General features: G+C 65.0%; 4 protein-coding genes across 4 annotated transcripts; 3 read left to right on the plus strand and 1 right to left on the minus strand.

Moving 5' to 3' along the window:
* Positions 1 to 2917: 2917 nt before the first annotated feature.
* Positions 2918 to 6483, plus strand: AMSG_02773 (uncharacterized protein; the record flags this gene model as incomplete). The annotated part of the gene is made up of 2 exons (XM_013905160.1): positions 2918 to 6288; positions 6315 to 6483. 2 exons carry the CDS (start codon positions 2918 to 2920, stop codon positions 6481 to 6483), a joined length of 3540 nt encoding a protein of 1179 aa, XP_013760614.1.
* On the minus strand, positions 6466 to 9098 carry AMSG_02774 (uncharacterized protein; the record flags this gene model as incomplete). Its single annotated transcript, XM_013905161.1, has 1 exon — positions 6466 to 9098. One exon carries the CDS (start codon positions 9096 to 9098, stop codon positions 6507 to 6509), a length of 2592 nt encoding a protein of 863 aa, XP_013760615.1. The 3' UTR covers positions 6466 to 6506.
* A 1306-nt stretch (positions 9099 to 10404) lies between these two features.
* AMSG_02775 (nucleoside diphosphate kinase) lies at positions 10405 to 11404 on the plus strand. The gene is made up of 2 exons (XM_013905162.1): positions 10405 to 10567; positions 10685 to 11404. The coding sequence occupies exons 1-2, from the start codon at positions 10507 to 10509 to the stop codon at positions 11317 to 11319; spliced, it is 696 nt and encodes a 231-aa protein (XP_013760616.1). The 5' UTR covers positions 10405 to 10506; the 3' UTR covers positions 11320 to 11404.
* Positions 11405 to 11645: 241 nt separating this feature from the next.
* On the plus strand, positions 11646 to 15506 carry AMSG_02776 (uncharacterized protein; the record flags this gene model as incomplete). Its single annotated transcript, XM_013905163.1, has 1 exon — positions 11646 to 15506. One exon carries the CDS (start codon positions 11646 to 11648, stop codon positions 15504 to 15506), a length of 3861 nt encoding a protein of 1286 aa, XP_013760617.1.
* Between the last annotated feature and the right edge of the window lie 100 nt (positions 15507 to 15606).

Below are 15606 nucleotides of genomic sequence, written 5' to 3' on the forward strand. Positions count from 1 at the left end.
ACCACAAGACTCTTGCTCTCTACAGCCGTGCATGGAAAGCTCGCCGTCGTCTTACCGCCATGAACCTCAACGCCGTACACCTTGACCCGCTCCGAGTGCATCCGCGCCACAAACGCGCGCGCTGCGTCGGCGTTTGGCGTGAGAAACAGAAAGTCGTCGATGAGGTGCAGAAGGAGGGCAGGCCCGCCTGCAGCCTCGAGGCCGGCAAGGACTTTGGCGTGCAGATCCGCGTAGACTCGCGAGCAGAGAAAGGCCGAGAGAACCGAGCCCTGCGGAATGCCCTTGATCTGCCGGTACATCCGTGAGTTGAGCGAGACGTAGTTGGCCGTGACGTGCTCGCGGATGCGCTCTTCCAGCTCGCGCGCCTCCTCGGTCGAGTACACCACGCCGTCGGTAAAGACCGTGTTCCGCCCGCGCGGCGCCAGTGACTCGCTTGCCAGTTGGCCAAATGGCGTAAACTCGTCGCTCGGCCGTGCCCGCCGGTGCCACCGCGTCCGGATCGCCCCGCCACCCACGTACGTTGACGAGTACCGGAGCACTGTGTACGCCTCTTCGCGGAGAAGCTCGCCGGTTGCACGCACCACAACCTCGTGCGGGAGCGAGTCAAACGCGCCCGACACATCCAGCGCAACCGCAAAAAGCTTGCTACCCTCGGCTCGCTCGCCTAGCACTCCAGAGAGCCTTGCGTCGGCCACAAACGGCTTGTACTTGGCGTACACGTCCGAGTAGCCAAAGACCGATCCGCAGAGCAGCGACTCGTCGTCAGCCCGCGCCCGCTCAAAATTGAGAACCTGAAGGACCGGGAGCAGCGCCTCGTTGACACTCTTCACACGTCCAAACTTGCTCCCACTCGCGCTCGTCCGCACAAGAGCAGCCTCGGCGCCGCTCGGTTGCCGTGACAGGTTCATGATCGGCCGCATCGCCTTGGCCTTGGGCAGGAACCGCAGCGAAGCAAAGCCAAAGCCACGACGCGCCACCGCCGCACCAGCCTCAGCCGGCGACGCTGGGGCAAGAACGCTCGTCTCCAGTTCGCGAGTCGCCAGCTTGACAAGTCGAGCCCACACTGCGTTGCGGTAGTAGAAGATCCGCGCCTTGTGCGCGGCAGACTCGGTGACGTAAAAGTGGTCCGCAAGCAGTGGCACCACAAGGCCGTCAAACACAAACCGCACCACCCGCCGGAGGGCGTCTCGCCCGAGCCCGACGACCTGAGCCAACCAAGAGCCCTTCACCTTGGTCGCCATTCCTTCCATCGCCCATCCGAGGCCAAACGTCTCGTGCCGGTTGCCGCATACAAACTGTGCCACCTTGCCCATCAGCACTCGCCAGTTGGCCTGGCCGCCCACCAGTTCGCGCGGCAAAATGATGCCGAGCACGCACTGCACAAACGACACTACTGAACTGTGTGGCGAGAACTGACCAAGCAGCTCGCGCATGCTCGCATCCTCGCCGTCTGCACTCCGCCGCTCGGGGTTCGCGCAATGCTTCTCGAGGCACGCTTGCCAGCACACCCGGCGGGCCCGCTGCAGCATCTCGCCTACCAGTTGGCGGAGCAATGGCGACTTGGTCACGCGCCGTGGCGCTCGCCCGGTCTCGGACTGGCTGCTGGTTCCGCTCCGCACAAGCCAGCCAGTGTGTGGACCGTCATTGCCGAAAATCATGTCGATAGCCACAAGTTCCTTGCCTTTGCCAACAAGCACGCAGTGCTGCGGGTGGAGCCCCGGGCGCGGGCGAAACTGCTGTCGGTAGAAGATCCGTATGCGCTCGAGGAGGACCCGCGGCTGCACCCGGCGAGGCCGCGCCCCGCTCTCCTCGACTTGCGTGTCACTGCCGAGTAGCTTGGCTCGCTTCCGCCGCTTGCGCCGTGCAGCGGCCCGAGTCAAGCTAGGCCTCGCACTCGCGCCAGTTTGCAGCTGCTCTTCGCTGCCTCGTCGCACCCGCTTCCGCGTTCGCGCTCGCTTGCCACTGGCAGGTGGAGCCAGTTCACCACCGACAGACGGTCTGGTCCGCGCTGCCCAGATCCGCCGCGTCAGTGGCTCGCCTGCAACCTGCAGGTAACACTTGTTCTCGAGCGCGGTAAAGAGCGAGGTGAAGAGCAGGAGGAAGACCATGGCGTCGTCGCCAATCCGTGCCAGCAAGGCACGCCACGGCTTGGCGCACAGCGTCATGTGCAGCGTGTTGGGGTAGTGGCACTCGACGCCGTACACACCAACAATGCCGCGCCCGGCAGAGTTCCCGCTCAGCCGCCGGTGCCCGAGCGCAAGCACATGGTGCGTGCCCCAGAACGAGTCACTGCTTTCGCGCTGTCGGAACAGCTCCGTCAGCACCACCTTGAGAACTTGCAGCATGTGCCACGCCGGTGCCACACTCTCGCTGCACGATCCGCGCTCCGAGAGCACCGGCGCAGCAGGCGTCTTGTCGTCCCAACACACCAGCGTCGTATCCAGCAGCTGACCTACTCCGCCGTCGTCGGCCACTCCGTCGTCCACCTCCCGCCAGCCCATGACCTCGACGAGGTACCTCCCCAGTCTTGCCCTGTGTTGGTACGTTTTGCGCAGCACCTGGATCGTTGTCCCCTCCTCGGTCCCAGCTCGTGGCATCGCCACGAGTCGAGCACCAGCCGCGCCGCCGCCATCGCCCATGCGCCGCCGAGCACTACGCCAAGCACCACAGTCGCAGTCAGCCTCGCCACCCGGACCAGCCTCGCCACTCGAGTCCGCCTCGCGCACTCCCCCCGCGCCCACCTCGCTGCTTTCAGCGAGAGGTGTAGGTGTAAGGTTGGCGGCGCAGGGTGTGGTGTGGGTGTGGTGGCGTATTGCTGGTGTTGGGGACACAGGGTGGGCCCAGCCCCAGCCACCACCTCTCTCCCCCCCCCCCCCCCCTTCCTCCTCCCCCTCCTCCTCTTTGTTCTTGTCCGGCTATGGCCAGCGCTGGTGACGCCACGGGTGCCCCACTCATCGTGTCGGACACGTTCCAGGTGGTGCCGCCGGCCGCCGGCTGCCGCTGCGCCAAACTGCCGTCCGGCCGGTGCTCTGCCTGTGCCGTCCCGCATGCCATGTACCTGGAGAACCTGCCGTCCGAGCGCGGTTGGTTTGCCGGCTATCTTCTTGCCGGGCACGCCTCCTCGCCGGTCGACGTCTTCTACCTTGCCGACTCGCTGCCTGACGCCGAGTCTGCTGCCGACTGGCACCCATCGACCCATGCCGCAGCCACACCGTACGCCTTTATGCTCGCCTTTGAGGGCGATGTTGCTGGCACCAAGGGCGGATCGCCAGCTGTCGTCCGAGTTGTTCGATGGGCCGCCTCGGGATGCTCGTACTTTCGCCTCGCGCTCGCCAAACGCAAGAAGAAGGCCCGCGCCAATCTCAAGGCTATCCTTGCTGCGCTGGACCCACCACTTGCTACCCGCGCCTCCGCCTTTCACCATGCCTTGCTCCCAATAAGCAACGACGAGACTGGTGAGGAGGACACAGATTTGGCCAAGCTGCTAGCCTCGGCTAAGCGCGACTTTGCCGCTGTCGAGGTCGAGACGGTTCCGCACCTGCTCAAGATCGGCGTGCTCCTTGCTTTGCCTGGCCAGGTGGACCAGAGCGAGATCTTGGGCAACAGCCAGGCGACGCCGGCCTTTGCCGAGTTTCTGGATTGCATCGCCGAGCGGGTTGCGCTCGCCGGCCTCGAGCGCTGGCACGGCCGCCTCGACGCCTCGGGCCTCGACCGCACCGGGACGCATACGTATGTGACAACATGGAAGCCGCACAACGTCGAGGTCTTGCTCCATGTCGGGACCGAGCTGCCAGACGAACCAAGCTCCACCCAGCACATCGCCAAGAAGCGCCACATCGGCAATGACCGTGTCATTCTCGTCTTTGTTGACGACGAGTCGTCGGCGTCGTCGTTTGATCCTAGCACAGTGACGACAGCCTTTGGCGCCGTCTTTATTGTTGTCCAGCCACTGCCGCGCAGCCCGACAGCACCGCGCCGGTACCGGGTCTGGGCCGCGACCAAGTCAGGCATCCCTCCTTTCCTGCCGCTCCTCCCACCGTCGCGGGTTGTTGCTGCCGCGCACCTCCGCGCCGTCATTCTCTCGCTTGCTTACAACGGGCGCGCCGCATCATGGACGGCGCAAAGAACAGCCGACACCACCCGGTTTCTCCTTACCATGGCCTTTTGCAAGCTTCGGGCCATCTCCCACCCAGCCGAGCGCGCCGCGCTGCTTGCGCCCCGGTCGGCAGCCATGTCGTCAGCGTACACGCCGGCGCCACCGTCAGACTGGCCTGTCCAGCGGCGGCCGGTTGCCACCGTCGCTCTTGCACCTCCGCTTGCGGTCAACCCTGCGTTCTCGATTCGCCCGCTCAAGGGCCGACTTGCCTCCTCGGGACTCAAGACTGGCCTCGAGGTTACCCCGCTCTGTGACCTCGTCGATGGCTACGCCGCCGTGACCGGCCTCGGCCTCGTCTCGTCGGTCTCGGGCGAGCCCGTTTTTCGCGCCGAGCTGGTGAGTCATCTGCGGACGTGGCGCTCGTCTGCGTCGGCCACCTTTGTTCTCGCCTTTCTCGCCGGCAAGTCGGTGGCCAAGGCCGAGCTCCACATTCTCTGGCTTGCATCCGGCTCGAACCCGACACCTGTGGTCAGCAGCGTGCCAGAGACACGCGGCGCGCATGCGCTCGCACTGGTGAGCAATCCTGACCGCCGCAAGGACGGCTTTGTCCTTGCCATCGGCCTACCCAAGCATCAGCTGGCGCTCTTTGCTTCGGACCCGGCCTCCAAGTCTGTCCGTCGCTTTCACGTCGAGGACGTGCCCGGCGCCGTCACCTCCCTCGCCTTTCACCGCACACTCCTCTTTGTGGGCCTCGACAACGGAGTCATCCTCCGCGCAAATCTGGCGACCGGCCTTGAGTTTGTTCCGCTCGCGCTCAGCAATCCGCCGTCAGCCGCAGTCTCGTTTCTCGGCGTGGCACCTACAGCTGCCGTCCTGGTCGCCGGCTACGACGGCGGCATGAGCCTCGGCATCCCACTTGCGGCCGATCCTCGTCAGCGGGTGGCCTCACTCTGGCGCAATCGGCCCTCCACTCCCGAGCCGCACTATGCCGTGTTTGGCCAGTCCGACCTCGTGCTCGTTGCCGGCGACTTGGCCCTCGATGTCTACGCGGCGCTTTCGGGCGCCCATCTAGCGTCGCTCATCGAGCCTGCCACTGACGCGAGCATTCCGTCGCCGACTCGTCTCGCCGCCTACCGTCTAAGCTCGCAGCCTGCGCCCACGGCCACCGTCTTTGCCTGGGATGCGGAGGCCAAGGCCACACGCATCTGGCATGTCACCACGGTTGACTCGGGCATCACCGACGAGCGCCCCGGCCGTGGCAAGATCACGCGGTTTGCCGAGGCCGAGCCTCAATTTGAGCCTCAGCCTGCGGCCGAGGCCGAGTCTGAGGCAGAGGCAGAGGCGAAGACTGAGGCCGAGGCCGAGACTGAGGTCGAGTTCGAGCCTGGCAGTGGAAACCATGGTGTGCTTGTTGTCGACGCGGACCAACCGCTGGTCATGAGCTCCAACTCAATCTCGCCGCCATTATCGCCGCCACTCTCCCCATCGTCGGCATCGCTTCCTAGCCCTGAACCTCGTCAAGTGCTGTCGCCTTCATCGCTGCCTGCGCCTGCGCTCGTGGAGCAGAGCGAGACCAGAGCTGAGCGGCGGTCGCGATCGAAACGTGCCAAGCGTGGATACGAGGTTGTGGAGCTTTTGGCTGCGCCGCTGGCGACCAGTCATGGCGACGCTGTCGCAGCAGCTGCAGATGCCGACGCTGACGAGACTGAATCGTCTTCGTCGGCAAGCATGCCCGAGTGTGGACTGTCGTCGATTAGCGGTTTGTCGTCTGGAGGACGAGGCCCGAACTCGCAGAGCCCGGACGAGTCTGATGCCAGCGACATTGTCGTTGACGTCCCTCTCACGCCCCCGCCTGCCGAGCTCCACACTCTTGCCTCGCGCTACTTTATCCCTCCGACGACTCGGTTTGAGGAGGGCTCGCCACTGCACGACCGCGAAATGGAGATCCTCAAAGTGGCGCGGCAGCGCGAGCTGGCCGACCAGATGCGGGCACGCATCATGCCCGCGGCCGAAATTGCGTCGTCGCCCCTGAGCCTGCGGCAGCCCGACGACTCACCGCCACAAGCTCAAGCTGCGCCCAAGCTACTCGCACGCGAGGCCGAGACGGCACAACCCACGCCAGAAGGACGGCGGCGGATCCGGCGGCGGCGCGCTTTGCCGGCTACGGCCTCGGCCTCGGCCTCGGCATCACCGTCGGCGGCAGCGGCAGGGGCGGTAGCTCCAAAGCCGGCTCGCCGGCGTCCCCCTCTGCTCCCAGCTCGCCGGTCGCCAGTGTGCGGTATGACACTCGTGGCGCAGGCATTGCCAACAAGTACCGGCTGGACACTTCTCGGGCGCTTGGCATTCTGGCGTCGATCCGCCGGGCGGTGGCGGATGCCGATCTTTAACTCTTTCACCGCACCTTGGCGAGTTACAGTGTAAAAGTGTCCGTAACCACACCTTCCAAGTCGGGCGAGGTGTCGATGATGTGGAGGTTGCGGTAAGGCCGTGAATTTTGCAGCGGCGGCGCCCAAGCCGCAAGAGACTTCAGAATTGCGTCGAGCTGCGGACGGAGAGCCGTGGCGGTGTCGGTGAGGACGACCAGAGCGACGCCACCACCCATGGCGCCAGTGAACATGCCTCCATGCGAGAGGCCAGCAGTCTTGAGCTGGGAAAACAGCTCGAGGAGAACCTTGCCCGAGGCATCGGTGTCATAGATCGACGACACCGCGCCGGGGTCGATGATGGCGCGGAGGCCCATGTACGCTGTGAAACACTCACCGAGCTCACGGATGCGGCCAAAGCGAAATGCCTGCACAATGTGGGCATGGATGCCGAGCGAGGCCACGATGGCGGCGTACGGCTTGCCTTTCCGCCGCAGATACGACATGTGTCGGGAGTTGAGCCCGCGCCGATAGTCGAGCACAGCCGTTCGCTGGATGCCTGTGTCGACAACTAGCAGACTCTGGGTGGTGGCCCGCTCGGCGGCCTCAGAGACCCAGCCAACGGTGCACGGCAGGCTGGGTACAAGGACCGTTTCTGTCGGTGCGTAGTGGAGGAGCTTGAGGCCAGGCAGAACGCCGTCAACGTCCTGGCGACCAGACTTGAGGCCAAGGACGTTCTCAAAGAGCAGGACATGCGAGCCGAGGAGGATCGGATCGTCGGCGACGGCGCTGCCGCACGCGGCATAGAGTGCGCCGAGAAGGTTGACGGCGACGGCCGACGACGAGGCAAAGCCGGAGCGCGACGGGCCGGAGTTGATGATATCAACACAGAGCGCGTAGGCGCCGCCAGCATTGGGTGCTCCCGTAAATGCAGCGAGCTGTTCGAGGATGGGTGCGGTTCTGCGGCGAATGACGATGCCCGTAAACTCAAGGGCAAAGCGGAGGAACCTCAGCGGGTCGTTGGGATCGGAGGACATAAACGCATCGCTCTCGCAAGTCACGCTCGGCTCGACGTCGGTGACGGCGGCGACGGCACGGGTCATGGCGGCGGCAACGCTAGGATTCTCGAGTGCCGATTCGGGCACCAAAAGCGCGCTCACACGTTCGCCGGAGCCGTTCCAGTGGGTGGTGGTCAGGCAGAGGCCTGGGAGTGGGGCCTGGACCCTGGAGACTTTGGCGCATAGCGGGCGGGTACCATTGATGTTGACAGCCATGTTGAGGACCGAGCCGCCGCCGAGCTTGGCGGACGTCCAGTTGTCAGATGCGTTGGCGGATGAGATGCCAATCCGCATACCCGACATGGAGACAACACCAGACTTGGTGTCGTCGAACCAGCGCGGGCCGCTGGAGCTCTCATCGGGAGCGGCGGCGGCGGCCATGAGCGACTCGTGGACGTCGTCGACCTCAACACCGTTGGCCGCCATGAGGAACGGGTTGAGGAAGCGGAAGAAGGCCTCCTCGTTTGGCTGCTCGGTCTCGGGCTCGCGGGAGGCGTCATCCACGTCTGCGCTACCAGCGCGCTCAGCCTCAGCGACAGCCTCAAAGGAAGCGACCAGCTCGGCCGAGAGCGCCGGGTTACTGCGGCCGCATGCCTCGAGCGCGGCGCGCAGAAGCGCACTGACCCGGGCATACTCGGCAAGCGAGACACTGAGCTCCTCGAGCGCCAGAAACTTGCGCAGCGCCCAGGTGACGTCAGCGACAGCCATGATCAGGCGCTGCTGGAGGAGACGGCCGCGCCCCGAACTCAGCTCTGCGCGAAGTAGTGCAGTGAGGCTCTCATAGATGGTGCTGGCAAAGGTGCCAACGGCACCATCGACATTGGCAAAGGAGGCGACGAGGTCGGCGACGCTCGCCTCGACCGCCAGCTCGCCGTCGGCGGCGACAGCGTCGGCGATGGCGGTGGCAGCGGTGGCGGCGTGGGTGCCGGGTTGCTCGCCCAGCCAGCGCTCGACCATGCCAAACCGCATGACCTCGACCGCGATCGGCCAGTAGACGTCGAGCGGCGGGGCGTGGGGATCAGAGGCCGGGACCGAGAGCTGCAGCACCCGCAACTGGGCCATCGAGACCCAGTCGGCGAGCGAGACGCCACGGTTGAGCGTCCGCAGCGTGTCTTTGGCGAGGATACGCAGCGCAGCGTCTGTCGCCGACGAGACAATGTCAAACAGGCCGCCAGCCACGCCGCCGACCACTGACTCGCCTGCATGGACCGAGACATCGACGAGGTGCGAGGGCGAGGTGCCAGCGCCAGCGCTGGTCGGCCTGACAGCAGCGGGAGGGGCGATGCCGAGGGCGGTGAACCGCGGAGCAGACGTGCTATGCTCTGCACCATCTTCTGCGGCATGTTCTGCCGAAGCGCCGCAATGGCTATCGGCCACGGCGCGAGCAACAGCAGCTTCAAAGGCAGCCAGGTCGAGCGAGAGAGCGGCCTCGACGCGTGCAAGGGCATGTCCAGGCATGCCCCACGCCGCCTCGCTGAAAAACTCGGTGCCGGTGGCAAACGGCAGGACTTGGTACCGCAGTACATCCTGCAAGGCTGTGCCGTCAAGGCGCTGGGGCACGGAGCGTGCCGTGTCTGCCATGGGGAGAGTGGGTGCAGTGGTGGAGGCTGGGAGGCGACGTTTCCTGCTCGGCGTGAGGCTGGCGGCGTGCAAAAGGCGCACCGACGTGGCATGGCTTGTGCGTGTGCCGGTGTGTGTGTGTGTTACGCCACTACGGCTGGGAGGGGGTGGTGTCGCTCACGTACCCACGACATCGTCGTGACAACGACAATGCAAAGGGATCGAGAGCAGGTAGGCTTCGGGCCGCTGAGCGGCACCGGCCGCCGCCAGGCACGGCCTGCCCCGATGCATCTGCATCCGTTGCTGCGCACAGAGCGCTAGCGCGGGACGAGAGCGGTAAGGAGGAGCGTGGTGGCAGGACCGGAACGCGCAAACAGCAGGTCTGATCAAGGTTGAGCGATGGAGGGGACGGTGTGGGCTTGCGCAAGTCGGTGGTCTCTCCAAATTGAAGGCCAGCCCGGGACGGGCCGCCAAGAGTGAGCCCCGTTGAGGTACCGGGAGGGAGGGATCGGGGCTTGTGCGATGTGCAGAGTGCGTCAGACAGGCGAGCCGCTGGCGATCTGTCCGCAGTCTGCCGTGCGCTCGGCGGACGCGTCGCAAGCCCACACCTTGAGCTTTTGACGACGCCGCGCCCGCGAGCGGACAGACAGACGATACAGAGCAGGACCAGAGGCAAGCCCTCGGCAGCAGAGCGCGAGTCGCAGCCCGAGCCCGAGCCGCTGCCCGCAGAGGAGCAGCGCCCGGCAGGCGCAATGACTTTGCTACGACAAAGCGAAAACGGCGGCAGCAGGACCCCACACGAGCTCAGCCACAAGGGCGTCGTTGCTCTGGGAGGTGTCGCCACCTGTTCTGAGGGTACCGTTTTGAGGGCTGCAAGAGGCGGCGGTGGCAGCAATGGCGACAGGGGGGGGGGGGGGTGAGGGGTGAGGCGGGGGTGAGGCGGGGGGGGGGGAGGGTGCGTGTGTATGGGAGGCGCGGCTATATTTCATACAATCTCGCACCATCCGCAGACAGACGAGAGGGCGGGGAGGGAGGGGGAGGGGGAGGGGCGAGGGGAGGGGGGGGACGTACTGAGACTTTCTCTCGTATGTCCGGGGACTTTCCCCGAAGGGAGGGGGGAGAGGCCCGCCCGAAGGCGTCCTCTCGTGTGTGTGCCTTCGAATGCGCCTCTTCGGCGCCCGTGTGGCCGACCCAATTGTGTAGAGGAGACGCCAAAAGTGACAATTTTTGTTCGCCAACCAGACCACCATCGACGGTGCTGGCTCGAACGGATTGGCGCTGGGCAAGGGGGGGGGGGCAGGGGGGGGCATTGCCGAACAAAGTGCGACCTGCCGCCGGCAGTCGGCCCCACAGCTGGCCAAGCCAAGGCTGGACAACAACGGACGCACACACTCGAGAATCCGCTCACCTCACTACATACATCTACACTATGTTCCGCTCGCTCGCTCGTTCGCTTGTTGCCGCTCGCCCGGCTGCTGCCTCTGCCGCTCGTACGCTTCCACTGCCGTCCCCTCTCCTGCTCCCCTACCCTCCCGCTGCGGATCGGTAGTGCGGCCATCCACCGTCCCTCTCTGCAGACCCGAGACTCACGACATACATGGCGACAGGCACCATGGCCACGACCACGGCTGCTGCCGAGTCTGGTGCGTCGTTCAACTGGGGCTTTGCTGCCGGTGCCGCGTTTGCCGGCGCTGCCGCGCTCGCCATCTCACAGTACTCGGGCGAGTCGTTCTCCACCATGTCCGCGGCGGCCGACGTCCCTGTGGCTGGCCTCCCCGGCACTAACCAGGAGCGCTCGTTCTTCATGGTCAAGCCCGATGCTGTCCAGCGCGGCCTTGTGTCCGAGATCATCGGCCGGTTCGAGAAGCGTGGCTACAAGATCGTGGCCATGAAGATGGTCACGCCGTCGCGCGAGCTCATCGAGGCTCACTACGACGACCTCCGCTCGCGCCCGTTCTTTGAGGGTCTCTGCAAGTACATGTCGTCGGGCGAGGCTCCTGTTGTCGCCTTTGTCGTCGAGGGCAAGGGCATCATTAAGGTCGGCCGCGACATGATCGGCGTCACCGACCCGCTCAAGTCTGCCCCGGGCACCATCCGCGGCGACACTGGCGTGAGCATTGGCATGAACTCGATCCACGGCTCCGATGGCGTCGAGGGCGCTGCCTCCGAGATCCCGCTCTGGTTCTCGCAGGACGAGATCGCCAACTGGAACAAGACCGCCGACAAGTGGATCTACGAGTAGACGTGCGTACGCGCTCTCCGCCGACCCGTGGCCGCGGCCGCTTTCTGCAGCCTCTGCCATTGGAATACACACATCCGGTTTCTGACCAGCGTCCGACCTCTTTCTCCCCTCTCCGCCATCCCCTTTCGTGGGTTTTGTCCTCGGTGCCAGTCCCATCACGCCTTTTGCTTCAAGCCGTTCCGGTTCGCCAGGCCGAGTGCGGTCAACATGCCGCCAGGACACCGCCGCTGCTTGCAGATGCAGCACTCTGCCTGACTCTGTCTCGCCCCACGCACGACTCCTCCTCCACTCCCCCTCTCCCCCACCCCACCCCGCCACCCGCCACCATGAACCTTGACGCTGTCCGCGTCCTCGTCGTCCCGCTGGGCGGCCTCTCGCGGACCAAGTTCAAGCGCTACCTGGAGCTGCTCCGGGCTCACTCGGAAGTCGAGCTCGACGCGCTGGCCTCAACACCGACGCCGCGGAGTCAGGGCGAGGCACCGAGGCTACTAACGGCGTCGCCGAGGCCCAAGTCGGTGAGTCGGACAAGCAAGAGCAAGCGGCCGTCACTCAAGTCATTCAAATCGTCGACCAAGGCGTCGACCAAGGCGTCGGCCAAATCGTCGGCCAAGTCGTCGACAAAGTCGCACCGCCGCTCCGACTCGCGCGCCTCGGCCGCAGGTGACTCGTCCGACTCGGACTCGGGCGCGCCGGACATTGTTGTGGCGCCAGAGGTCAGCGATACTGGACCTATCTTTGCGTACCGCGCCGTCTCGGTTACGCCGCGCATCCGTTTCGAGTTTGTGGCCGATGCCGGGCCCGAGTCGCCTGTTGCCGAGCTCCACATGCACAAGCGGGTGCTTGGTGTGGTCGGCGTTGGGGCGTGCTCCGAATTGCTTGGAGACGCCGCGTATACCCGCCTAACTGCCGAGGCTGCCGCCTACCCGTTTGCGCTGCAGACCCGGGCGTATGCCTTTGACCCGCCGCTCGACTATCGCGACGACGACGACCGCTTTGTCGTCATTCCGTCCAACAGAGTCGACTTTTACGTCGATCGCCTGCTTGCTGACTTTGGTGAGGCGCTGGTCACCTCGTTTGAGGTCTCACTTGCTCACCTGCGTGACTCGCCAGCGCCAATTGTCGCACCAGCCCTCGGCCGCGACCCCGAGTCAGCCAGCAAGCTCCGCAAGCTCAAGCCCGGCCGCCTCGCGAAGATCATTGGCGACTGTGCCCTGCTCGCCGGCTCGCCGCTCGATGGCGCCGCTTACCACAAGAGAGCTATCGACCTCACTGCCGCCGCCTCTGACGAGCTCTGGCTCGCTGGTGCCCAGGAGGGCTACGCTGCCGCTCTGGTCCTCGCCTCGCAGCACGGCCTCGCATCCGACACTGACGTCGACTGTGACATTGCTGCCACCTACCGCGAGGCTATTGACCACTACGCTGCTGCCAAGCTTCGCAGCCTCGAAGTCGAGGCCCGCCTCAAGCTCGGCCTCTTTTACGCCTCCACCGGTGACACTCTTGCAGCGGGCGCCTGCATGATGGACGCCCATGCCCGGTTTCAGGACGCCAAGGCCTCTGCCGAGGTCCACGACCGCATCCTTCTCTTCAACACCATGGCTCAAGTGTTTCTTTCCATCGGCTACGCGCGCAAGGCCGCGTTCTTTCTCCGCCAGGCCGCGCTCGAGCAGGCCGACCAGGGCGCGCCCGGCACCGGCACCGCCCTCCTCGCCCTTGCAGCACCGGTCTTTGGCCTCTCGCTCTCGCAAATCAACTCGGACGCGCTCCTGCCGGGCTGGTCGCTCGCGACCCAGCAGAGCGACCCGAGCCTACCGGCGGCTGCCCCAAACGCCGTGGTGGTTCCGTTTGCAGCTTCGGCCCGCCTCTCTTGGCCATACCTGCAGGTTCTTGTCATCAAGGACCTCATCGAGCTTGGCGCGCGCCTCCCGGACCAGACTGCCACCCTCAAGTACATGGCGTATCTTCTCGCTCGCATGCATCCCTTTCTCGATGAGCGCTCGCAGCGCGAGTTCTGCAAACGCCTGGCATTGCTCGCCTCGTCGCTCGGCTCTGTGCCTTTGATCTCCACCCCAGGTCTTCCGTACGTCAACCTCATTACCCCGCTGCAGCTCTCGTCCGAGTTCCAAGTCCACACCGTCAAGGCCGCCGGCTCGGCCGCGTCACCGTTCATCTTTTCGTCGTTTGGCGCCTCGTCGTCGTCGTCGTCGCGGCCGGGCGCCCGATTTGCCCACGGTGACGAGCCACCGGTCTTTGAGCTTGGATGTCCGGTCCATTTTGCGCTCCTTGTCTCTAACCCGCTTCTCGTGCCTCTCCACCTCGAGCACATTACCGTCCTTGTCGACGGCATCGAGTTTGTCACCGAGGCCGCTTCCACCGTCCTCCCGCCAGAGACCACCGACTACTGCGTGACTCTTACCGGCGTCCCGCTCGCAGAAGGCACCTTTACCATCACCGGCGTCTCCATGCACGTCCTTAACATGGCGTCGTCGTTCGGCGTCGATGCCCATGGCGTGGGCAAGGTTCTCGCCGGCGCCACCCATGCAGTCAAGTCCAAGAAGAAGACCGCTACTGCGTACGTTGTTGCACCTCCCCTCCCGCGGCTCAAGCTGACCTCCAATGGCGTCTCGGAGACCTCACTTCTGGTCCACGAGGGCGAGCTCTCGATTGTCTCGCTCACGCTCGAAAACGTGTCGTCTGTTGCCGTCACTAAGCTCGACATCTCAGTTCCGCGCAACCCATCGTCGATGGCGTCGATGCGTGCCAAGGCCTCTGAAGTCATCCTCTGGAACGACGACGACATTGCCTCTTTTCTTCCCCTCGAGCCTGGCGCTGTGGCCACGCTTGATCTGCGGGTGTTTGGTGTTCTGGGCGACATCCACTCGGGCGTCCATCTGACCTACGCTGCGCCGCACAAGCCTGACCTTGCCTCGTACTACCGCACTCTTGTCTTTGACATCCATGTGCTGGCCGAGCGCGGCCTGCAGGCGCTTTCGTTTGACATTTTACCTGTACATCTCGCACTCGATGCCCCGTTGGTCTCGGACGAGCAGGTCGCGCCGGGCGCCGCCGCCGAGGTGGACGACCTCGCCCGCCACGCTCACGATGACGGCGTGCTCGAGCTCTCAGCCTTGTTCCCGGCCAGTACCGAGTCCCACGACGACCATCCGTCGCATGATGTTCTCCTTGTCTTTGCCGTCGCTAACCGCACCTCGGGCACCTTCCATCTCTCAGTCGGCGTCGCGCACGACCACGTTTCGCAGCTGCGAACCGCCACCGACCCGCGCGATGTCTTTGCACCGGTTCACTGCATTGCGCTCAACCAGCTGCTCGAGGAGCAAGCTGCAGCACGCGACGGAGTGCCGGACCGCTTTGTTACCCGCGTTGTGTCCATCGAGCCAACCACCGTGGAGCGCATCGCTGTGCCAATACCTCGGTTTGCGCTCGCACAGGCGCTACTGGACACACCAATCCGGCGCCTGTTTCCGGCATGGTCCAAGACCCAGTCGGCGCTCAAGACCAAGCCATCCAAAGCAGACGATGTCCGCATGCAGCACCTCATGTACTACAAGCTCGCGCTGCTCAAGCTTGTCCGCCTTCGCTGGTTCTCATCCTTCAACACTTCGGGCATTCTCCCGCTCGACGCTCTTGTCCTCACCCCATCGATGGTAGCTACGCTGACGCCGGACCCGGTCTCGCTCTCGCTCTCGTTTGACGCCTTTGGCCACGACGCGTCGGCACCCAACTCCTCAGGCTCGTTTGTTCTCGTCGCCCCGCACGCACTCGGCTCGATCACACTCAGGTTCCGCAACGCAGGCGCGGACCCGGTCTCGCTCTCTGTCCGCATCGTACTCGCCCAACAAGTGGCGTCCCGCCTCGCCTCAACCGCAGACGCTGCGACCGGAGTGCCCAACGTGGTCATCGACGGCATGCTCGCCTTTGACACTGGCCCCATGATGCCCGGCACATCGTTTACTCACTCGCTGGCTGCTGCCTTTACTGCTGACGGTGAGGCATACGATCTCATCGTCTACGCCCAGCACACAAAGCCTACCCCGAGCTCGTCGGCGGGCTCCGCCATCAACGAGGCCGTCACTATTGTCGTCTCGTCGGCCTGCGACGAGCGCGAGCTTCTGCCGCTGCGGCGGCCGCGGACCGGCTCCAACGCCTCGTCGGTAGGACCTCGCTCGTAGCCCGTTAGCGAGTCGCCGAAGACGCAGCAGCCATCGTTCCTCTTGTCAGCCTCGGCTGCCGCGTCGTGGTGGCACAGCGACACGTGCCCTTACTCATCGT

Source organism: Thecamonas trahens, assembly GCF_000142905.1.
Source record: "Thecamonas trahens ATCC 50062 unplaced genomic scaffold supercont1.10, whole genome shotgun sequence".
NCBI lineage: Eukaryota > Apusomonadida > Apusomonadidae > Thecamonas > Thecamonas trahens.